Source organism: Thrips palmi, unplaced genomic scaffold (genome assembly GCF_012932325.1).
Source record: "Thrips palmi isolate BJ-2018 unplaced genomic scaffold, TpBJ-2018v1 HiC_scaffold_5, whole genome shotgun sequence".
NCBI lineage: Eukaryota > Metazoa > Arthropoda > Insecta > Thysanoptera > Thripidae > Thrips > Thrips palmi.
Window position 1 is genome coordinate 15417468 of NW_023144632.1, and position 24401 is coordinate 15441868.

The 24401-nt window shown below is 40.1% G+C and overlaps 3 protein-coding genes and 2 long non-coding RNA genes across 12 annotated transcripts; 1 reads left to right on the top strand and 4 right to left on the bottom strand.

The window, feature by feature from the left end:
* The first annotated feature begins 30 nt into the window (after window positions 1–30).
* On the top strand, window positions 31–3576 carry LOC117651344 (zinc finger protein 385D-like). 5 transcript variants are annotated; one of them, XM_034395297.1, is made up of 7 exons: window positions 31–67; window positions 915–1189; window positions 1292–1381; window positions 1466–1562; window positions 1639–1776; window positions 1872–1945; window positions 2026–3576. In XM_034395297.1, exons 1-7 carry the CDS (start codon window positions 46–48, stop codon window positions 2638–2640), a joined length of 1311 nt encoding a protein of 436 aa, XP_034251188.1. In that variant the 5' UTR covers window positions 31–45; the 3' UTR covers window positions 2641–3576. The 5 variants fall into 5 exon arrangements, with proteins under 5 accessions (XP_034251188.1, XP_034251192.1, XP_034251189.1 ...); XM_034395301.1 differs by having other exon boundaries at window positions 54–191; XM_034395298.1 differs by lacking the exon at window positions 31–67 and adding an exon at window positions 145–297.
* Window positions 3577–3790: 214 nt separating this feature from the next.
* LOC117651341 (suppressor of SWI4 1 homolog) lies at window positions 3791–6540 on the bottom strand. The gene is made up of 9 exons (XM_034395292.1): window positions 6367–6540; window positions 6185–6245; window positions 5939–6106; window positions 5381–5704; window positions 5117–5301; window positions 4887–5031; window positions 4699–4808; window positions 4336–4616; window positions 3791–4248 (listed from the first exon to the last, which is right to left on the bottom strand). The coding sequence occupies exons 2-9, from the start codon at window positions 6212–6214 to the stop codon at window positions 3830–3832; spliced, it is 1662 nt and encodes a 553-aa protein (XP_034251183.1). The 5' UTR covers window positions 6215–6245; window positions 6367–6540; the 3' UTR covers window positions 3791–3829.
* Window positions 6541–6922: 382 nt separating this feature from the next.
* LOC117651343 (inactive peptidyl-prolyl cis-trans isomerase FKBP6) lies at window positions 6923–9392 on the bottom strand. 2 transcript variants are annotated; one of them, XM_034395295.1, is made up of 8 exons: window positions 9157–9392; window positions 8680–8902; window positions 8331–8595; window positions 8078–8249; window positions 7773–7982; window positions 7570–7681; window positions 7405–7491; window positions 6923–7318 (listed from the first exon to the last, which is right to left on the bottom strand). In XM_034395295.1, the coding sequence occupies exons 1-8, from the start codon at window positions 9222–9224 to the stop codon at window positions 7121–7123; spliced, it is 1335 nt and encodes a 444-aa protein (XP_034251186.1). In that variant the 5' UTR covers window positions 9225–9392; the 3' UTR covers window positions 6923–7120. The 2 variants fall into 2 exon arrangements, with proteins under 2 accessions (XP_034251186.1, XP_034251187.1); XM_034395296.1 differs by lacking the exon at window positions 9157–9392 and adding an exon at window positions 9057–9150.
* A 526-nt stretch (window positions 9393–9918) lies between these two features.
* LOC117651351 lies at window positions 9919–19032 on the bottom strand. Of its 3 annotated transcripts, XR_004588095.1 has the most exons (16): window positions 18870–19032; window positions 18603–18777; window positions 18361–18510; window positions 18007–18284; window positions 16773–17877; window positions 16407–16697; window positions 16083–16327; window positions 15799–15994; window positions 15434–15691; window positions 15181–15349; window positions 14752–15062; window positions 14416–14665; window positions 13900–14339; window positions 13701–13815; window positions 13401–13624; window positions 9919–11069 (listed from the first exon to the last, which is right to left on the bottom strand). It is a non-coding gene; the product is annotated as an uncharacterized LOC117651351 (long non-coding RNA). The 3 variants fall into 3 exon arrangements; XR_004588096.1 differs by lacking the exon at window positions 9919–11069 and having other exon boundaries at window positions 12270–13624; window positions 13900–14270; XR_004588094.1 differs by lacking the exon at window positions 9919–11069 and having other exon boundaries at window positions 12270–13624.
* Window positions 19033–19094: 62 nt separating this feature from the next.
* LOC117651353 lies at window positions 19095–24350 on the bottom strand. Its single transcript, XR_004588097.1, has 8 exons — window positions 24103–24350; window positions 23890–23987; window positions 23614–23795; window positions 23361–23524; window positions 23075–23273; window positions 22849–22965; window positions 22547–22687; window positions 19095–22467 (listed from the first exon to the last, which is right to left on the bottom strand). It is a non-coding gene; the product is annotated as an uncharacterized LOC117651353 (long non-coding RNA).
* Window positions 24351–24401: the final 51 nt, after the last annotated feature.

The window sequence follows — 24401 nt, forward strand, 5'->3', positions numbered from 1 at the left end:
CTCGAAAGCAGTGCTGTAGTTCGGAGATGAAAAATATATTTCAGCATGTTTTCCTCGCCAGTCTCAGGTCTTGGGAAATCATTTTCAAAATTGGTGATTGGATATCCTGTAAAGATAATGAATTAAGCTTTCGTTCGATTATTGCATTGAAAGGTTACAATTTAGGATAAGAAATAGCAGTTGTTTAAGGTGTAAGTTTCTCATAGCTTCAACCACCTCTCTGGAACTCAAGTGTCGATTGTTTTGTTATCGTCGTAGCCGAAAAAGCTTGACTCGCCCCTTCGTCGTCGTGTGTCAGTGAGAATTTCAGACTTTAATTTTCTTGTTGCAGTTGGAATTGTTATTTTAATCATCTGTCTTACTGAAACTATTCGCTAGTGCGATTGATACTTGAGCACCTTACGTTTTCCGTTGAGAGAATCCCATGGGTTCGGGAGTGAAATAATCACAATACCCGTAGCATTGTTGAGTACCGGTAAATAGTGTGCTTACATTTTGCCACTGGTTGAATTTTTGTTTCCTTTTTGTTTACGTTTTGTTTATTCTCAACGCCTTTCCATAACGGCCTATCATATCAAAGAGGAAAACTTGTGAGTGGTCGGGAACAGCATTATTGCCAACGACGTGTATTATTTTCGTTTTCATTTCTCCAGTACTTCAATTTGTTCTTAATCTCAATGCTCTTGATTTCCTGATGTCCTGATTCTTGTGGTTTCATTTCTCATTCAACTTCTTTTATCAACCATATTCCTTGCTTAGGCCTATATCATGAAAGTGCTATCTATTCTATTTATCATACAAAGATTGTTTTGGGCTGGGTCTCTTACTCCTTCATGAACTTTTATGGAGTTTTCTAGTGTAAGACGTTAGGTTTTGGGCTATGATTTCTATTAATGAGACTCTTTCTGTTTTAGTCAACATCATGGAACCTGAGGCAGATGCCATCAAGCAAGAAAACTTGGGGGGGGATGAACCACCAATGCAGCCACCTGTTCAAGGCCTCCCTCCAAACCCCAACGACCCCAACCCAAACCCCAACCCCAATCCCAACCCCAATCCCAACCCCAATCCCAACCCCAATCCAAACCCCAATCCAAACCCCAATCCAAACCCCAATCCAAACCCGGCTCGTAGAGAGTTTTTTCCAAGACCGTATCACGGTAAAGCTGCGAGACACAGAAAGCCTGTGGTATGTATTTTAATAAAAGTACATCAGCTTTTGAGGTCAATTTTCCATAATATCTTGTGGATTAGAAAACAATCAGAAGTAAAATGGAATTTCTTTTTTCAGGTGACACAAATGTGTGAAATTTGTAACATTGAGCTAATTGGTCAGGTTGTAATTGATGCCCATATGAAAGGAAGTAAACATGCTAAAAAGGTACAGACCATTGAATTATTTTATCATGGGAAAGTGGTTTAGTATCAATTCATATATTTATTGGTTCCTGTCTTTTTTTATTAGCTCAAGGCCAGAGAACTTCTTTCACAACTGATATATAAGTGTGAAATCTGCAGTGTGGCACTTAACTCTTCTCAACAACTAGAAGTACACAATGCAGGTCAGTTTTAAATCATTACTTTTATCATTCTCTTTTTAAACTGGACAACTTTGTCTCTTTAAATTCAAATTTACAGGTGCTAAACATATTGCAAAAGCCAAAGAGATTGCTGAATCAGGAGTTCAAGATGGTGCAGCTCCAGAAAATAATGCGCCCAATGCAGATGTCGCCAATGATGCACAAAAGCCTCCTGTTCAGGCAGAAAATTTAAAACGTATGTATTGAAGGCATTTCATTTCATCTGTTTCATTTTCTTGATATATCCTAATATGCATTATCTTTTCTGTTTCTTTAATATGTACATTGCAGCTGGGGTAAATCCACAAGAGTTATCTTGCACAGTGTGTAATATTAATGTAAATTCACCTCAGCAGCTTGAACAGGTATGAGTCCAAAATTGCTCATCATAATTCCCCTTTATCTTCTTTTTGTAAATAATGACATGTCTTGTTTTGATTCTCAGCACTTGGCTTCAAAAAAACACAAGGACCGTGAATCTGGCCGCATCTCCCAGAGACCTGCCCCCTATCAGCGTGCCGGTTATGCTGGCTGGGGAGGCCGGGGTGGCCTCGGTTCGCAGGGCCACTGCCCTCCAGCGCGTGGTGGAGGTGGAGGTGGGAAGGCAGCCTCTGGTAAATACGCCAGCCTCAGCGCTAGTTTCAAGAGTGCTGGCTACAGCAATAGTTTTATCAAACCTGAGGGAGGTGTCATACTTCCCTCCAACTGCGGGACCAACAGAGGGCCCAATGAATCTCATCCCCAAAACGCTCCATCGGGAAACAGGGGATATAACACAGGAGGCCAATTTAAAAATAGGGGAAACTTTGGAAGCCTTACTCCATATGTTAGTACTGATACTGCACGGGGAGGATTTAATGCTCGTGGAGGTGCTGCTGTATCACAAGCTGCATGGACCAACCCTGGACCAGTGTATGGAGGGTACGGTTATGACTACGGCTATGCTGGGTACAACTATTCTGGATATGAAACCGGTGAAGGCTATACTGAAGGGTATGTTAATTATGGAATGATGCAACCCATACCTACTGGGCCACCACCCCCACCTCCCCCTTATTGATAGAATTTACCCATATTCCATTTGGGTTTTTTTTTCCCTCAAATCTGTGTTGGTACAAGTTTTTCCCATCATTCAAATTCTTCCTAAGTCTTGTAGGTTGAATTTCTATTTGGTAACATTCTGTCACCATTTGTTTCACATTGTGTTGTTTTGTTGTTGTCTTCTTAATTTTTATTTGTCATTTTTTCTTATTCACATGTAGTGTTTATGTGAAAGGAAAATTTGTAAAAAGTTACCAATAGTACCCGTACATGCTCTGTATTGTTGCATCTTGTACAATGATGTTGAGTCAAGGAGTATATTCTTGGAATGTTATGTGTTTAATGTGTGAGTACTGCATTTCACCTTTGAGAAGATGATAAAATATTTGTACCATTTTCTCTTCTGTCTCACTTATTCTGATGAGTTTTTCTCTACCCTCAAGATAGTATCTGCGCGCACAGGTTCCATTTGTCACTGTGTTATAAATGTTTTTCAATCACCATCTGATGATGATTTTTATTTTTGTTTGAAAGAATATATGAAGGTATTTAACTGAATTAATTTGTCAATTTGGCAGTGGAATTGAGCTATATGCTCACCTGCACGTTTTTATGCATGTATTTTCAGACATCAGTGAATCAAACTGTCAGCTCATAAAACGAAGGGATAGCATCACATTTCTTTGTCAAAATTTTATACTAATCAAATATTGAATGCAAGTTGTAATATAAATATTTCTTGTAATACTCCAATGTTACTTCCAATTGCTTGTATGTTGTTTCTCATTCCATCAATAAGTTTCCTTTTTACTTTTTGTTATCTCAATCAGTTAAGTGATTAAATTTTAATTACTATGTTGAATATTATTTGCCAATATGAATGGTCTGGCCAAGCTTGTCAGAATTGTTGTTTCTGTTTGAACTCTGTGTAAGTAATAAATGTGTTTAAAAGGTTTATTGTAGACCTTTCTTAATCCTCTTTAAAAAAAAATTTAAAAAAAAAAGTTTTTAATCCAAATGTGGGCAAAAGCACTAAGGGTGAAACCAACACATACTGCACTCTAAATTGTATTGGATAAACCATGAATAAGAAATTTGTTTGGTCACTTATTTTCTATGATTAATGTTGCCCAATAACAGAAAACAAGGGAGAAGGGAATAAAAAGAGCCTTGATATACAATTTATTATGATCCTGATGAAACATACTTTAGCGTCTTCCTCTACCCCTCGAATTGCCTCTACCTCTTGAAGCTCCTCTACCTCTGGATCCGCCTCTCCCTCTTGGAGCACCCCTTGAAGAACCACCCCGACCTCTCGTACCACCGCGACCTCTTGAACTACTTCGGCCTCTTGAACCATCTCTGCTCGAATCATCTCGTCCTCTGGACCCGCCGCGTCCCCTAGAACCGTCTCGCCCTCTTGTCCCACCTCGGCCTCTGGAACCACCTGACATTCCCTGGAATCTATCAGTATCAGATCGATCCTTGGACCTGCTGCCATTTGTGAGCTTCTTCTTGCTTCCACCAGTATTTCTGTTGAATCTTCCCATGTGTTGTTTGTCAAGCCTAGGCTTCTTCCAGGACTGTCCAGATGTTCCAGAAGATTTCCTCTTCGCATCAAACAAATCTGAAAAACATTGAGAGCCATGAATAAATATCAAGCTAAAAACTAACAGCAACTAGAGAGTAAAAAGAATTTAAGCAAGCTCCATACCTTTCTCAGGTTCTTCTCCGACTTCTTTCCGATACCATTCAGCATCATCATCATCACTGTCTTGAGCTTGAGATTCAAGAACAGCCTTTCTCATTAAAATATCTGTTTCCAGCAAATCTTTATTAATTTTCTTGGCAGGTTGTCGTTTTTTCTGCTCCTCCATTAGCTGCTGTCGTTTCTGTTCTATTCCCTCAAGTGACTTGAGCTTGTGATCTTCTTTCTCCTTTTCCTTCTTCTTCATATTCTGGTTTTGTTCTTTCCTCCTTTGCTCTTTTAGTTTCCTGAAAGTGTGATGCAGTTTATATTTTTAACTTGGCTTAACACAGTAAACAACACAAAACACAGAACTGCTAACTTCCTTACTTTGCTGCCTCCCTTTTCTTCCGTGCAGCTTCAACCTCTTCATCAGTCTTTTTGACAACTTTGTGATACAACACATCACCTGCCATCAGGCCTTCTTCAACTTTCATTAGCTAAAAGAAAATACAATTTAAAATGAGAGGCATAAAATAGAAGATGACAAAAAAAAAGTAACACAGAGTACAGCTCACCTCAATTGACATTCTAGGACCAATTTCATGCAGCCTTATTGCGGACTTCTCAGCTAACTGGCATCCACGAAACTTGAGATGCTGTGGAACTATCACATGGCTATTGGGGTCATCCTCCCCTTCACTGTCAGACATCAACCCTGACCTGAAAATAAAATGTATGGAAATTTGTTAACTAGTTTTTGGTGGAGTGCGTCACATAAATTAAGCAGTTAAAAATATTAACATACTTCATCATAAATTCTGACATATCCTTGAATCTGGATAAATCTGGTACTTTATTTTGCAGCATCTTTTTAACTCCTTTGGAAACACCAGTAGGAGCTACTTTAATAGCATAATGGCGGAAATCTATCATTCCTGTCTCTGGTATGTAATTTAGGAGTAAGCATCGTCGAATGGAGCTAAGATTTACCTGAAAGACATGTGATTGGTAAGAATATATCTATAAATAACTATAAAATCAACACACATGCATTAAAATAGTGCCTTACCTTAGTTAAATTAATTGTAGGAAATAAATTCTGAAACATGGTTGACATCAGCTTCAGATGTTCACCTTCACCACTAAACCCATTCAGCACAACAAGAGGAGCATGGTCAAACAGTTTATCCAAAACATACTGTTTTCGTATTGATGAAACCACATCTGATGCCAAAGTGTAATTGTGTATGCGAAATGTTAGTGTTGGGCCCCGAGGCAGGCGACAGAGCTTGAGGTACTGACTATACTCTGTACAAGTGAAGGCACAAAGATGAGAGACATGTAGCAAACCAGCTACTGACACAAAGTCCTTCATAGAGTTTTTCTTTTTAACCTGGAAATGAAAATAACAATAAATGAATAGTGACAGACAAGAAAAATAAAAGTTAAATTTTACCAACAATAAAGATATATCTGTTTAATTTAACATGTTCGCTACAGAATGAGAATGGTGTTCTGGTCCTTTGCCGCAATTTCCTATCCCTTTTAATTTAAGGCAACGATAGAAGGAACTCAAACGAAACAACGCCCTAGAATAAACTTTATTCTAGAATGAACAGTTCATTACCTGTAAGCTTGAAGCTGTGAAAGGTGCCATTACTTTTCGAAAATCCATTATAAGATGTTTTTGCTGAATAGTAACAGTGCCACGGTGAATCACAAAAGAGTGAGGTGACAAATTTTGTTCGTCAACCCTAAGCTTATTTTTTGCTCTGTTCAACCGCACCGTCCTGCTCTAAAATTCCAAACAGCAAAACATTAGATTAAAGACACAAACATTTTCTATCATACTTTAATTCGTGCATCAACATACCTTCTTCTGCTTTTTACGATGGATAACCATTTTAACTAGACAAAACTACTCACACAAGAATCTGGAGAAAAGAAAACACAAACTATTATCGCCCATAGTCGTGGAAGAGAGATAGGATTTTTAAGGAAACGTCACATGGGAAGAGTTTTCGGTTAACAAATTTCATTCTCATGAGCACTTACAGGTTAAAATCAATTTAAACTTAGGCGACAAAGGGGGGCATCGAATGAGTACGAAATGCCGATACTGAAATGAATAACAGAAGCAGACTAAGTTTTCGCACCATACGCGTGGTGCAACTTCACTCCCACAGAAACATAACCTCTCCACCACGTTTGGCGTTTATTTTCAGTGCAACGAAGGATTTCTCATAACAGACTTCCGTGCACGTCCGAGGCGCGCTAGATTTGAAGTTTTAACATGAGGACCCCTCCCCTAACGACGGGCAGTAGTGACTTGAATGGCGAGTGACCGGGAACCGCACAGAATCGACTGATGTTTTGTGATGGCTATGATATCAGTCAGATGTGTCGGAGATGTGTCTTGCATCTGAAGAGGCTGGAAAGGGTTTGTCCCTACCCACAACTTCGTACAATTGCAACCTAGAAAGGCCTACTGCAAGCGCAACAATATAGGGAGAAAATAGTGAAATTTTGTGCAGCAGTTGCTCTAGAGAAATGTGACAAAATGTGAAATGTTTAGGAATCAGGCACGGGAGTCAAGTAGATAAAACCAAAGAAAATATTTCAAAAGTATAATGTGAATGTATTCCAGCATAAAAGCATAAAAATGTATAGTAAATTCATATGAACAGCCGTAAAGATTGAACAAAAATTCAACAATTACAAATGGCCTTAGTAATAAAAATAAAATAGATCCCTCTCCCAGGTAGGGGTCCACAATAGGCAGAGGAAAAGTTCAAATTCAGAACTCATCTTAGGACTTAGTGATTAATATAGACTTATCTCTAAACTGCATATTTAACTTGAGCTTCTCAGCTAACATTTCTATTTCTTCTCTTTCTTTTGATGTCACTCCACTTGGCAAAGTCAAAGAGGACTCAGATGGATTAGAAGAAAACTCCTTAAGTTGCTTGAAAATTTCAGCAGCTTCTCCTGACAATGCATCTTCTTGCTGAAATTTTAGGAACCATGTATTATTTTTTGTTCCATTGCAATATGGTCCTAACAGGATATGGAGATTTAAGGAAATTTAAATACCTTTTCGTCAGGCTTTTCAGTAGGGTTGACCGCCCTTTTCCAGAAAAGCGTCTCCTCCTCCCTCTCATGCTTCTTCTTCCTTTCCAGCTGAACAGAAAAAAAACGGTTATAAAAAAAGAGAACTCCAGAAAGAACCACAGAGGACTCTAATCTAAGATATACTACCTTCTCCCAGGCTTCGCTGACAGCTTGATCACCTGGCAGTTTCCTCTTGGCTATCGCTAGGTGATCCCTTGCTCTTTCCAGCTCACCGAGAGTGATCAAAGCAATTCCCCATCTAATGATTGAAACCATTGTCAATAAAACAAGAGGTAAAAATAACTTCTACAATAATAACATTGGGTTGAAAGAAGACCAGAAAGACTTACTGGAGGTGCACTTTAGCATTGCCTGGTTTATATTCATTAGCTTGTTTGCAATTCATGATTGCTGAAGGAGCAAAGCTCGCACTACCTTTCATTTTATTTAAAGCCAAGGCAAGATTCAGACACACTTTGAACAAGTAATGCTTCTGCTCCTCCTCTTCAGCTTCATTCTTCAAATGGCACTGCTCAAGCTGCCGTTTGGCCTTTTCTAGCCTGGGGAGACAATTTTAAAAGAACATAGGTGTAAGAAAAAACGAAACAGCCTGAACAGCTAGCAATGAAGGAGATCTATGGTGAAGGTGTCTTACTTCATTTTGCTTTCTTTGTATCTACATTCATTGTAGAGAGAGATCCCCTCTTTGTTCAGGGCTATAAATGCTGGTTTCACTGTATCCCATGTGAGTTCTGTGGCTCGAGCCAGTGCTGCCTCTGACCCAATCTTAAAGCGTATTACTTCAATAACAAAAAATAGTTCAGCATCTACAACAACAGAAAGAAAAACAAGTTATTTAGAGCTCATCCAGAATACTCAGCTAGTCTGGAACGCAATAGAGTACTTACCTTGAGGGATCCGAGGAGGACACCCCATTTTTCCGAAAGCCACTGATGGATGTAATATAAACTCAGCCTTTTCCTTCTCCCGCATAGTTGCCACAGCCAAGTCCAGGCCAATCAAAACTCCTGAATTTCCCAAGACGAACTCCCAAGCTTTCCCCCGTAATGTGCTTGAATCATAGGGTACCTCATTAAATTCAAGGTAGGCATCGTAATGAATTGTGACAAGGCAATCCTTAGGGAGTTTCTCACCAATACCTTGTCTGAGCACCTTCACAAAAATAACATGATCACTGAAGTGAGAATGTTAGAAGGAAAATTGTAAAATGATGGGACAGGTGCCTCCCATACTTACTCTTTTTTTCACAGATCCAGTTGGAGTTACGTCCTCCATTTTTTCTTTAATGGCTTCGAACGGCATACCCGAGTGATCCTCAGCGTCTAAAGTGTTGAAGTTAGCACTGCCTATCAAGCTGTCTGGGTCGAACACATCTTCGGGCGTCTCGTAATCAAGGCGGCCTCCAACGTCCAACTGGTCCTTCACAGAAAAGGTGACGCCGCCGTCTCTCATCAAATCCCTGAAACATATTAAAGGACCATTCGCTTGAAAATGTCAAAAACCAAAAGAAGAGACCCGAAGGAGGTTAGGCGGCATGTACAGTTCAGCAAGCACAGAACAGCATGTCGCGACTGGTCTTAACTTCAGATTTGCTGCAATGCGACTCAATTCACCTTCGAAAGGAGCAAATACTCGGCAACCAAAATCAGGTAAGGAAAAAAGAGCAGGTGAACCATGAACACACCGGGAAACGAATCAAATTTCCAACGTTACCTGATGCTCGAAGCATCCTCCCAAGCAAATTTTTGTTCTGAGCGGACATCATCTGGTTCGAGAGCCATGCTGACGAAGTAATACTATCGGATGGCAGCTATAGAACCAATGCTGATGATTAATTGGACGACTTTGGTCTTCCCCGCGCAATTGTGATCGATCAATAAGCAACAGGCAACAAGCCTTCTATCAACACACACGATACGCAACCCTTTTCTCTGCGAGGGGAGGGGGGAGGACGGGGAGGAGGGGTATATAGGAGCTGCCAACATACATGCCGTTCCCCACGAACGAACCACAGGGCAGGGCACGGGGCCAACTCCCGAAGACCGCTTGCGCTGTTGCCATTCGGTCTTCGTTCCGCGCACTTTTGCCTTGTCCGTTCGAACCCTTTTATGTCTCGTGTTCGGAGGTTTGACGCTCAAGTAAGGAGAAACCATGTTATTTTAGACTTTTCGTTTCAAGTTCACTCGGAAAACACGAACAACAGGACGTTGTACGCATGAGCTGACTCTGTGTACATCTGAAAATCACTTCGACCTCGGCCCGAGTGAGGGCGAAACCACTAAGTCCCAATCTCTGTGCTTTATCCAAGTTTTGGCAAGAGCTGCATGATCATGAAAGAAGGTCCTACTTCACAGTTCGGTTGATTCACAAAATGGCACGAGGAAGTCATAAAGACACCCTCAAGGGGTCCTTAGAACTTGAGCACAAAGCTTACAGGTGGGTGCAAGGATTATTTTTGAGAGATTAAACAAGAGATAAATAGATTTCTTTATTGTTAACTATAAGCAGAACGAACAACATTATTTAGAGTAAAACAAGAAGCTCAACCGTGAAAAAAGGCAGAATGAATTTTATTCGATTGAAAAAAGGAAACAAAAGAGTCGTCAGATAAAGCCTTACATTCTGAATAAAAAATAAGAGAAAGCAGTTAACAGGGTTTAAATAGTAGGAACCTAAGCCACAGACACAGAAAGAAGTCACAAATCTTAAAAATAAGAATGTCATCAGGCAAACAATTGTCAGATAAACCCTTTGTCACTGACAGTACAGTTATCACAAATAGAAACAGCAGAAGAAAACGGATAGAAGAAGAACAGAACAACATTAGAGATATTTAATAGGTCCACCCTTCTATCTTTGACAAACATATTCCTCAATTCAATAATGGAAAACTTCCAAAATCATTTAGATCTCGATTAATTTTTTTAACAAGTTAAAATAAAACAAACCAAAAACCACACTCTCAAAATGATCCGAACAGTATCATTTCCATTTCTCCTTAATTGAGTCACTATTGCAAAGGTGCCCGACAAGTAATAGAGAAAAGTTCAAAATACCACTAAAATAAAACAACACAGCATCATACGATAAGTATTCTAGTGACTTATGTAACAAACAATACACAAAATACAAACAGGATCCAAAGTTTGAAAATATAAAGAATATATGGACATTAAAAGGTAAAAGAAACAGAAGCGGTGATATACATAAGGGACACCCTTTTTTGTCACAAACATTATTTCTCAAACTTCAAGAACCTTTAGGAATATAAGTTAACATTTCACTCAAAGAGCAAATACACCATTGCAATTAACAAAGAACTGACATAGTATGAGTGCAAGCTCATCATACACCAAAATCTATTCCTGCCCCAGGCATGAAACATTCCTAGACAAAATGAAACTTCCTTACAAGAACCATGGGGAGTTCACATTTGCACCTAAGAGAGGCATCAACAGAGGTTTATATAATTGGCTTCAACAATGGTACTCGCTTGCTGCATGCCTGCACATCAACATGCGTCTAGGATAGGAATTTACAATCAAAATTCCGATACAAATTGAAGTTTCAGGAAGCTAAGCATCTGCACCGCCTGTGACGCAGCAAGGACGCAGCCAAGTTCAGCTCTGTGGACGTAAAAAATTAATTTTAAAATAACCCTAGCTATAACATTTTTATTTCTCCTCAACAAAGCTATTATTGAACAAGTTTGGTTGCTACAAACTCACATTGTAAGAGTACAGGCTAAACACACAAAAACATTCCTGTCTGACTTGCGAACATAACACTACAAAATAAAATGAAACTGCCTTTCAAGAAGCATAAGGAGTTGACTAACACTAGCATCAGAGCGAATGGAAGAGAGGATCCAACAAAGGCTCATCTAACTGGCTTTTACAACATTACTCTATGCTTGCCTGTTTCCTATTACAGTATAGTCCTAGTTATTAGTATAGACTAGTTATTATTCCTATCCTCCAGATCAGAATTTACACTTGAAATCCAGAGGCACAAAGAAAACTAAGCATATCTGTGCCCCCTCTGAAGCAGCCAACAACTACAATGGTGCTCTTTCAAACCATTGGAAACTAAGAAATAACAAGCATTCCGTCTGATGAGTTGAAAACCACCAGCACATGACGCAACAACGAAGCGAAAAAAGAGAAAAAGTGAGGAACGCATCATAAACAAACAGAGTCAAAATTCATAATTCATGGGGGGCTTGTTCCTATTATTGCACTGGCAGGGCCAAATATTAACGAGATGGCACTGAATTACGCTCCCTCATCAAAAGGGGTGCAGACTTGGGCAGAAGGGGCGAATGTGAGTGAATCATGAAGTTCTATGACGCAGTGACTTTCAGTGACATGAAAGTGAGTGTGACATTGGACAGGTAGAAAGTGATCAACAGACTTAGAAAGAGGAAGAAGTGTTCAGCCCATGAACAATTGTCAAAACGCATATCATGGAAACGGTAGAATCATAAGCTGGGTAATTGAAGGACAGCTACACTAAAAAAAGAAGGGAGCCTTCAGGAAGCACCAGCTTCAAAATGTTACTCTCAGTAACACAGGTTCTAACGCACAAATGCAGTGAGAGTGCCACATTCATTTGCCACATGTTTTCAGAGATTCTATGGCGCTTGATCAATGCAGGCTTGAGAGGAAGCCACCAAGTCTGTGAGTTCCCTCAAATACTCGGCTGCATTTTCCATCCAATCAACAGAGCAGGGGGGCTCAAATACGATCATTGCAAACTGGATAGCCCCAATTGGCAATATGGATAATCTCCGAACTCCAGGCGCGGATCCAGAATTTTCCTATGGAGGGGGTGAAGAAGCAGTACTTGTTGCCTGCTTACAGGGGCTAAATAGTGCTTGTTGCCTATCTTCCAGGCGGCCTTCCTAGTAAGCTACCTTTGAGTCCGAAGCTACCTAAGCTACCTCAGGATAATTAGTCCTATTCCCCTCCTCTGAATCCGCGCCTGCCTAACTACTACTTCAACTCGCAGTTTTCAAACAAATTTTTAGAAGAACATTGAAGCACACAAAATACAAAACACACAAAATGCCACCATCTAAACACAGGGGGCCCCAAGCTGTGCGACTATAAAACCACCACCATTTCTCTCACACATGTTATCATACATACTTGTAATCAGACTAGCTCATACATTCATTCATACATCCCCAACACAGCTTCATGTTCTTCCAAAAAATTTGTCAAGAGTATCCATGAGAAATGGCGCCCTTTCACACGGATACTATCATTAAGTTTAAGACAAGCGAGTCAACCAAACTCTATGTATCCTAAAATTAAAGCGTTGTAACAACCAACGTGCTTCTCTTTGAAGGCGAGAAATTGAGAAAGGCTTGAACACTCTTGGAATGGGCACTAAGAAACAAGACATGAATACTAGACTGTTCTTAAGGGTTTCGAATGATGGAAAGGAAAATGGACTGATGTGAATTTTCCGTACTATAATGCTCACGTTGGGTGGAAAAGTGTCGCAAAATGAACCTGCTGTTCTGCTAAACATCAGCAGATCAAGGACATCGGGACGAACTGTCAATATTTGTAAATTTGACTCTGTTTGAATATGGTTAACTACAACGAACACAACAAAATTTGAGTAGGAGTTTCCGAGTAAAGACTGATCCGGAGGGAATTTTGGGCAAGATACCATCAAGAATTAGAAGATCAAATCTAAGAGCAACAGCTCTAGAATTTAGAAACCTAGTCAAAAGCCATTGTCAATAGACAAGAGCCAGTATTGAACACACCTCTTACCAAACACAATAATAACTAAGTGCAAGCTCATAATGCAATTGCTTCAGAAGATTAACGTAATATTGAACATCCTCATCCAGTGCACAAAAGTGCAGTTTAGGCAAGGGCACTTTTAACCCTTGTCCGCCACTCTCAGAATATACAGTACTAGGATATACTCTTACTCACAATAGAACAACAAATACTGGTCAAGGAAGTGGCTTGACAAACTGGTCAACGTGATGCATCCACCACTCTCTTCTCAGATTGGATCGAAGGACTCCACAGGCAGGACTCCACTCTTGGGTGACTTGCATCTCACTGCTTCACTGTGCCCAACTCTGAAGTGCAGCGTTCACTGAAGTGTCCCCTCTCTTGACCAGCATGGCACCTGATATGGTAAATACATGCACCTGGGGATGTAAAGAACAATAAGAAACAAAGCATGCGGCAAAACTCACAAACGTACATAGAGCACACCATACTTACATATTTACCCATCATAATCTGAGTATGCCATTTGATTCAAATGACGAAGCCTTCTGCCCTAATTAATCAGTTATTGTAACTTCTTTGAACATTGAGGCTGTCGGGCTGCTGTCAGCTGAAGAAAACAAGAAGGTAAGGATAAAGTAGAGATATGGAAAATCTTAGCAACAAAGCAGATGAAATGTAACTAATAACTTACAGGATCTTTCGTTGCTTTTGACATATTTAGGAATATGTTCAGCTTGAAGTTCTTCAACATCAAAACCAGACATTTGACAGATTTTTGAGAGGGTCTCTCTGATGGTCTTCATCACCACCCCCTCTGCTAACATTGTCAGACAACTTTTTAATTCTTCTCCATGGCAGATAGTCTCTACAAGCCTCTTGTCCACACTACAACGTCCCAGTGCACAAATGTTTGCTCGGCATAAGTCAAATCAAACCGGACGTTCAAACTGGTCGATGGCTCAGCAATTGCAAGCTGACTAATGAGGAGCCATATATGTCCAAATGACAATCATGTTGCGCATTTGAGGAACGGACAATTTTCCGCTCATGAACAAGCAGGCCCTGTAGAACCAAACGATAGCTTTGGCTTGTGAGCTGCTCCTTCATCAATGCAGTGACTAGCCATAAAGGCTGCAAGACAAACAGGAGAGTGTAAGAAACATACAAGGTATTAACAGAAACTTAACTTCAGTGAATATAAACTCACCATAGTATTGCCGCTGAAGTGTCAGAGCAAATCACTTTCAAGGCATGTCCGTCCAAGAACAGATCTTCCCACTACGCACACCTTTGTCCTTAACACTGTTCATGCCAACTGTCCATATTCCTCCCATATAGCAGGCAAGTCTAGGCAAGCTCCTAAGTCACTTTCTTCCACACCCTCTCCAACATAAGGACACAAATGCTTGCTTGGCATACATAAAATCCAACTTGTGGAACTCAATGAGTTTTGCCATCTGGAACAACAAATGTGTTAGGTACAAAAGAGAGGAAACAATAGAAAAGTAGGCCAAAGGAAGCACGAGAGAATATAACCAATTACCTAGTAGAGGATCAGCAACAGAAACTTCAACTTCTTTCCATCTGAGTTTCACACCATGTGAGCACTAATGTACTAGAGCTACCTCTTTAAATGATATTGGTGTTTTCAGCACCACAACCAACAGGACAAATAAAAACTCACTATGAAGTGGGCATGCAACATGCCAAAATGATAAGGTGTTAAACCACCATCATTGAAAACAAAAAGTTGTCACAGTATCAAACAATTTCACCACTTAATTGATCTAGCTTCTATGGGCATCACATCCAGATCCCACTCTTCTCAGCATTTTAGTTGGATATTTAGGTCCCCTGGAAACAGATGAAAATCATGATTACAATTTTAGCACAAGACAAAAGTTAATTGTTTTATAAAGAGTACACCCTAGATAAACTGACAGAAAAGAAAGAAAAAAGGAAAAACTAGTACCTAGCACCCTGTTAGCAACAACATCTTGAACTCAGAGGATCTTTAATGTCGTAATCAGACTTTCCACAGACTTCTAATAGAATGGCTGGCATTTCAATGCAATTTGAATTGAAAGTTACCCCGTTATAGCTGAGCAGGACGTCTCGTAGAACTCAATGAGCTTTGGCACCTGTTACAATAAATATGCAAGGTACAAAACAGGAAACAATTAAAATATAGGCCAAAGGAAGCACAAAAGAAGAAAACCAATTACCTTGTTGAGAATCACCAACAGAAATTTCAGCCTCTTTCGATTTGCGAACAAATGTACTACAGCTGCCTCAACATAAATGATCACTATGAAGTAAGCTCGTAACCTCACAAAATGATGAGGTGTTAATACCACCACCAACGAGAAAATACGTTGTCACAGTATCAAGAATTGCCACCACTTCATTGATCTAGCTTCCATGGACATCACATCCAAATACCGGTTTTCTCAGCATTGAAGTTGGATATTTAGATACATCCCCTGGAAACGGATGAAAACCATGGTTAAAATTTTAGCACAAGACAAAAACAATTTCTTAAGTCATATTAATTGTAAATTGACTGGCATAAAAAGGTAAAAATTATTACCAAGCTCCCCATGAGGTATCAGCAACATCTTGAACTCAGAGGGTCTTCCATGTCATAATCAGACCTTCCACAGAATGGCTGGCACAATAGAATGGCTGGCATTTCAATGCAGTTTGAATTGTGAAATAACTCATTAGCAGACAGAGCGGCCCCTCAAATGGTTGGTTACAAAACGCAAACTGACTCCATATCGTCTCTGAAAAGCACAAGAAATACCCATGAAACGAACAGTATTTATGATTAATTGTCAGCCTTATATATATCAAAGGATTTGAAGTGCTTACCCACAGCGTATTACAGGTAGGATTTCTTCAGACATGAAGTGGATCAGGACCACAACCAGTTGGTCTTCAATACTCCTCACCACCACCTTCATAATCATCATCAACTCTGTTGATGCTGACCTTTCCACATTCCTTCCATAAAGCAGCCCAGTCACCTCCTCCCACACGTCTCCAACAAACCAGTGCACAAATGCCATAGTGACCTGGCCAGGTTGTTGAGACCAGGGACTAATGAGTTTTGGCATCTGAAACAAGTACACGTGGTTAACAGAAAAAAAGTCAATAGAAAGGCCACAGAAAGTAATAAAGAATAAAACCACTTACCTCGTAGAGGATCAGCAGTAATTAAAGCTTCAGCTCCTTTCCATTTGAGTTTCAAACCACCATAGACACAAATTTAGTAGAGCTACCAAGTGATATTTGTGTTTTGACCACCACAGCAAAAACAAATAATTTCACTCGGAAGTCAGAGACCATTGAAGTCCAAATGTCAATACGGTGCTGCACATTTCAGGAACAGACACTTTTCCACTCATGAAGAAGCAGGCCATGCAAAACAACGGCCTAGCGGCTTGTGAGCTGCCACTTTATCACTGCAGTGACGAACCATAAAGGCTGCAAGACAAACAGAAGAGCGTAAGAACCACCAAGGCATTAACGGAAACTACACTTCAGTAAATAGAAACTCACCATAGTCTTGCCGCTGAAGTGTCAGAGCAAATCATATTCATAAGGCATGTCCGTCCAAGATTAAGGTTTAAGGATGGGTGTTCAACAAACGGCTTTGTCAAAGCATGAGCCTTTCACTGTTACTTAGTGATGTTGCTGAACAGTTCTTTCTTCTTGTAGGACGCTCCGCCCACCTGTCATACCAGCTGCGCCAAGAAATGACCTTTAATGACTTCCCCGGCATCCAGGTCATGGAACTAGGCGCATGTTGCAGCTGTGTATGAGCTAATTGCCACCCGCGAGATGGATGTCACTGGTGCCAAGGGGCAGTGGATGCCCACCGCCAACCAGCCCGGATATGCCACTGCACCAGGAAAAATACGATGCGAGTTTTGTGCCACCCCTCTCAACTCCTTCCGGCACAAGGCAATCCACATCCGAGTGTGCCGCCAATTCAATCACAATGTCTTCTGTCCCGCATGTAGCCAACTACAACACGTTTGCAAGATACCTAAGAGCCTACTGCGGGACAATCTTGAGTGAGCTGCCGGTCCCAGGCGAGGCGCCCGCCGACCTAGACGCAGCCCTGCAGTCCACTCTGGACAACCAGGTCAAGCGGGGTCGGCTGGCCACGGCGGCGGCCGCCGCCCATTCTGCTTCCAGGGCTGAATTGGAGGCCAACGTCGAGCGCTACAGTCGGGCTGTCCTGCAAGCCATGCGGAATGCCGTGATTGCTGCGCGGGACGGCAACGAGGACCTCCTTCCAGCGGGATGTACAGGGAATTCCAGGAAATTGAACGCCTCATGTACGACTTCAGCGGAGCAGTCGAAGACTTCTGTCACGAAGCCCAAGGGTAAGCTGGATAGTCTTGTGTACCAGCTCAGTCTTCAACTCAGTGAGGCGCCCCAACTGGTACAGCGTTGCTGCATACTGGACGTGACAACTGCGCGGGACGTCACCGAGGTCTGAGTATCCGGTGAATCAATCCTGGCCTTCTCAGGGGCCAAAGAATAAGCTGGAGGTGATAGAGACCTAGCTCAGTCCTCCTCAACTTGATGAGTAATAGCATGGAACTCTCCATCAACTCTCCATCAGTGACTCCAAGCCATTACAAACTACACTGGTCTGTAATAAAAAAGATTAAATTAAAGAAACTGTTCATAAAAGGATGATGAGAACCAAAAAATGCAGCGAATAAGTGCATTTCTGGCCAACACCAAGCACGACGGTATAGGCCTGGTAGTTAATGCCTACCTTAAACACAATAGGTCAACTAATCGACAAACTTGATGCTGTTCTTGGTCTGGATAATGGCAATGGCAGCAGTCACATCCATGAACAGAAAATCACCACCACAGCACAGGAGACAGCAGGCCATGATCTTGCCCCTGCCAGGCTAACAATAACACTCCGTGTGGTTTGAAGATTCGAAGCAATTATTGGCTGTCTCCGCTACAGAAGTTTTTTCCTGGTATGCCTGCCACACACTGGCCTCCACACCCAATACATTGGCAGAGAGGCAGGAAGACAACCTGAAAATAAAGAAGTTAACCTGTACAGACTGGTCAGAACTGGAAGGTAACAAAGTTTCAAGGAGGGCAACCTTACCTTTGAACAGGCAACCGTGAGCGTGTTGGTTCAGTGGCTCATTGGATGCCCAGATTTGGAGTTGCTGATTTTTCTTGTCAATCAATTCAATTTTTTGAAGTTCCAAATTATGGTCACATGTAAGGATACCAATGTGATCGAGCCCGACTTCTGTCATCAGCAAGAGACAAAAAATTCAAAAATTAGTATATTACACACAAGTACCATATAAACGAAAAGAAACAAAAGAACTTCTTACTTACATTAAGAGAATGCTCAATGCCGAAACATATCGTAAGTCAGCAAAATTAACGTCTTGCTAGTTATCCATTAGGTAGGCATGTAGGCTTGTCTACAACACAAAAATCAAACTTGAAGCGTTTCCAGTCTGATAAGATTCATGAAGGTCTAAATCAGGGTCAGACATGGTCCAATCGACTAGAGGGAAACAAAAAAATAGAGGTCAGTTGCTGGCACACAGGAGTAAGAAGAACTTGATGAGGCTGAAAGCATACAAAATTACTGCTTACCTATTAACTGATGTGCTGTGTCCAACTGCCTTGAAGTTGCAATATTACAAAACAAAACAAAAACACTATTCTTTCCTTTCTTTTCCTTTTAATTTTGCCAATAATTTTTTGGATTTTTTTTTTAACGTTTTACATATTTTTAATTTTTTTTTTAAACTTTTGACATCACTTTTTTAAAAAAATTTTTTTTGACCTTGGCTTTTTTTAATTTTTTTTTAAGTTCTCTTTTAACATTTGGCTTTTTTTCATTTTTTTTTAAGTTCTCTTTTAACATTTGGCTTTTTTTATTTTTTTTAAGTTCTCTCTTAACATTTTTTTTAATTTGACAATTTTTTTTGTTACGGTAACATATTTTGAGAAACAATATTTCTATTTCTTTTTGCCCATTTTGTATCAGTTATACACCATTCGATCTTAATGAAAAAAGATATTACATTGTAACAATAATGCTCATGCTTAATGTCCACGACCATCAGATTAAAATACAAATCCTAACTTAGATAATACACAACTCAAACAACACAACAAGAAGCTCAACAAATCAACTATGAAAGGAATAAGCAAATGCACTGTTATACAGATGAAAACAGCCTTCTAGTGACAGATGTAACAGTAGACAAAATACAAACAGGATCCAAAGTTTAAAAATATGAAGAATACATGAACATTTAAAGGCAAAAGAAGTAGAAGAAGTGATACAGATAAGAGACATGATTGTCAAAAACATATTTCTGAATTGAAAAAAACTCATCAAGAAACTTCAGGAATGAGGAAAAATTTCACTCAAAGAGCAATACACCAACACAATTGACTAACAACTGATATTGTAGGAGTGCAGGCCCATCAACATTCACTTAAATCCAGTCCTGTCCAACTTATGCATGAAGCTTTCCTAAATAAAATAGAACTTCCTAAGAAGAACCATGAAGAGTTCACACTTACAACTAAGGGAGGCTTAAACAGGGGCTTATATAATTGGCTTATAAAATATTCCTAGTTTGCTGAATGCTTGCACACCAACATGCCTAGGATAGGAATGCACAATCAAAATTCTGATACAAATTAAAGTTTCAGGAACCTGAGCATCTGCGCCGCCTGTGATGCAGCCAAGTTCAGCTCTTTAAAGCCCCATGGACGTAAAAACATAATTAGAAAAGACCTTAGCTTTAACATTTCTATTCATCCTCAACGAAGCAATTCTTGAACATAATAGACAAAAGTTCAAAATATCATTCAAAACAACAACGCAGCATCATTAATAATTAAAGAAGAACTAACATTGTAAGAGTACAGGCTAAACATACACTGCAACATTCCTGTCTGACTTGCGCACATAACATTTCAAAATAAAATGAAACTACCTTTCAAGAAGTATGAGCAGTTGACAATCACTAGCATCAAAGTGAATGGAAGAGAAGCTTTAACAAAGGCTCATCTAACTGGCTTTAAGAACATTGTTTAGTACTGTATTCAATGCTTGCCCGTTTATATCCTCCAGATCAGAATTTACATTTGAAACACAGAGGCACATTTAACTTCAAGAAAACTAAGCATACATGTGCCTGCTCTGAGTTAAAAACCACCAGCACGTGACGTAACAAAGCACAAGAAGAAAAAAAAGGAGTAATGCATCATAAACAAACAGAGTTGGAATTCATAACTCATCGGGGGGGGGGGGGCTTGTTCCTACTGTTCCATTGGCAGGGCCAAATATTAAGAAAATGACACTGAATTACGCTTCCTCATGAAAGGGGATGCAGACACAGGCAGAAGGGGTAAATGTGAATGAATCATGGGATTCTATGACACAGTGACTTGAAAGTGAGCGTGACAATGGTAGAAGGTGATCAATAGAACTAGAAAGAGGTGTTCAGCCCATGTCAAGATACATAACATAAAAACGGTAGGGAGAAGCACCGGCTACAAAATGCTACTCTCAGTAACACAGGTTTAAACCGCTAATGCAAGGAGAGTGCCACATTCATTTGCCACATGTTGGCGCTTGGTCAATGCAGTGAGTGCAAGCAACTTCAAAATGTTACTCTCAGTAACACAGGTTTAAAGGCACAAACACAGTGAGAGTGCCGCATACACTGGCCACATGTTGGCGCTTGACCAATGGAGGCTTGAGAGGCAGCCACCAAGTCTGTGCGTTCACTCAAATACTCGGCTGAATTGTCCTTCCAAATCAACAGATGGAGGCTCAAATACCATCATTGCAAAATAGATAGCCCAAATTGGCAATTGCACGATCTGGATAATCTCCTAACTCCAGGCGCGGGTCCAGGATTTTCCTAAGGCGGGGGTGAAGTAGTGCTTGTTGCCTGCATACAGGGGCTACATAGCGCTTGTTGCCTATCTTCCGGGCGGCCTTTCTAGTACCTAAGGGAGGGGCAACTAGTCCCATTCCCCTCCACTTAATCCGCGCCTGTCTAACTCCTACTTCAACTCGCTGTTTTCAAACAAATTTTTGGAAGAACATTGAAGCACACAAAAAACTACTCAATGCCACTATCTAAACACAGGGGGCCCCAAGCTGCGTGACTAATACCACCACCAAATCTCTCACACATGTTATCATACATACTTGTAATCAGACTAGCACATACATACATTCATTCCAACACAGCTTCATGTTCTTCCAAAAAATTTGTCAAGAGTATCCATGAGAAATGGCGCCCTTTCACACGGATACTATCATTAAGTTTAAGACAAGCGAATCAACAAAACTCCATCTATCCTAAAATTGAAGGGCTGAACAACCAAGGTGCTTCTCTTTCAAAGAGACAAATTAAGAAAGGCTTGAACACTGTCGGAATGGGCACTAAGAAACAAGACATGAATAGTGGACTGTTCTTAAGGGTTTCGAATGATAGAAAGGAAAATGGACTGATGTGAATTCTCCGTATGCTCACATTGGGTGGAAATAGTGTCACAAAATGAACCTGCCGCTCTGCTAAACATCAGCAGATCAAGAGGACAACCGGACGAACCATCAATTTAAACTATAAATTTGAGACTCTGTTTGAATATGGTTCACTGTATACAACAAATAAACAACAAAATTCGAGTTGGGGTTTTCCAGTAAAGACTGATCCGAAAGAAATTTTGGGCAAGTTACCTTTGAGAATTTGAAGACCTATTCGTTAGCAACTGCTCTACAAATTAAAAACCTAGTCAAAAAGCCATTGTCAATCATAGACAAGAGCCAGTGTTGAAGGCAGCTCTAGCCAAGCACAATAATGAAGCACAAGCTCATAATGGAATTGGTTCACAAGATTAACATAATATTTAACGTGGTCATCTAGTGCACAAAAGTGCAGTTATGGCAAGGACACTTGACTCTTGTCCGCCACTCTCAGAATATACAGTACTAGGATATATTCTTACTCACAATAGAACAATTACGGGTTAAGCATGTGGCTTGACAAGCTGGTCAATGTGATGCGTCCACCACTCTCTTCGCAGATTAGATTGAAGCAGCCAGGACTCCAATCTTGGATGCTGCATCTCACTGCTTCGACTCTGAAGTACAGCGTTCACTGAAGTGTGTGTGCTGACCAGCATGGCACCTGATTGATATGGTGAATACTTGCACCTGGGGATGAAATGACCAATAAGAAACAAAGCATGGGGCACTAAACTTGAAAAATGTACATAGAGCACAAGAAACTTACATAATTACCCATCATAATCTGTGCATGCCGTTTAGTTCAATTGGCAAAGCCTCCTGTCCTAATGAATCAGTTATTCTATCGTCTTTGAGCATTTAGGCGGTCTTTAGGCTGCTGCCAGCTGAAGAAAACTTGCTGTTTGCCCTGGAAGAAAAAAAAACGAATGCAGGTTACTTGGACTGTAACAAGGGGTTACTCAAAAACAAAGAGAGTAAAACGGGCTGAGTGGCTACAAAACATTACATATTGATTTACTTCTGTAATTTGATAGTTCAATACTGATTTGAGCCTTTACAATTACTTACATAGTAAGAAAGTATAACAGTTAGCCTGTGGAATAGTTGTTGAACTTAGACTCCACCTCGGAATTTAACTAAATGCAACTAATAACTGCCAGGATCTTTAAGAATAGGCTTCGGCATCTGCAAAAATCCATCAAAAAAAAAAAAAAAAAAAAGAAGAAAGAAAGAAATTAGTCAAGATACAATTTTAGGGAGTTCTCCCAATATACTACATGAAAATGACAAGTACCTTGGCAAGCTATGGGGCTTTCCCCACTTCTCTGTCCAAATTATTTTTGGGCCAGTGGAACCTTGAAAAGCTGCACACCCTTCATATGGGGTACTGGATGTCTCAGTCACAAACTGTAATAGCATTTGTCTTTGTTAAATGCCCAAATGCTTAAGCATAGACCAAAACTACTGCATAACATGATTAATGTCATGGAAACCTAAAAATTAGAAACAAAACTTTAAGCACCAAGATCAAAGTACTCAGGCATCACAAGATACAAAATTTAAAGAAAAAAATAGCTTACCAGTTCCATTTTCAGTATTTTTCCACTAGTCAGCTAAAATCTATTTCAGCGTTGTCAGATCAATAGCTTAAGTTCTCGAATACAAACACGAGACAAAGATAACAACTTCATACAATCCTTTAAATGAGTTCCAGCCTTTAACGCACAACTTTCCTCAAATAGTCCTAAAATTTTAAAAGAAAGACCTTCAAGCAAACCATTTTAAAGAACCGCAAAATTTTGAAATACTTCCTCAAAATCTGACCAAACTGACCTTTTTATTAGCATCACTATCATTCATATTCCGACCTCCAGGTTTAAGCTCTCTTTACCTGTCGGAATATGCCCTATGGTCACAGCAAATGTGAGGTCCAAAACCTCGAAAGAAGTTCAATAATCATTAATCCTTGAAGAGCTTTGATGGAACTCTCAGCGGCACCACGTCACGACAAGATACTGGTCAGTGATAAAAAAGATTAAAAAAAAATATTCATGAAAGGATGATCAGAAACAGAAAATACATTAGAATAAGTAGAAGTATTTTACTTACAATCTCAGACGTGCTTTCTAAAAAAGGCGTGTGAAAACAGCACTCACAGGTGTTGACGAACCAAAGCCAGTCCAACAACACAGCCACTAAACCTGAACCTATAACAGAAGGGGACAAATATTTAAGAAAGAAAGGCCACAGATAAGGTTGATACATGGAAAAAATTAGATGGCTTCATGTTTTGGTTCAAAACAGTTAGCAGAAAACACTTACCATTCAGTATGGTTGTCAACAAATCCAGCCATTGCCGAACACCAGAACTGTGTACGTGTCATTGGCAGAATAATCAGAGACCAAAATACGGATTTAAGAAGTCCCTTGATACCAAGAAAAACAGTTCCCTGAACAGACCTCTAACCAAGAAGGTCCAAAACCTCACAGGAAAATTCATTTTCATTAATCTACAGTTAGCTTTGACATGAAATTCTCCATCGACGTCAAGTCACTATTAGCTATGAGATACTGGTCTGTAAAAAAAAGATAAAATTGAAGTTACTATTCATGAAAGGATG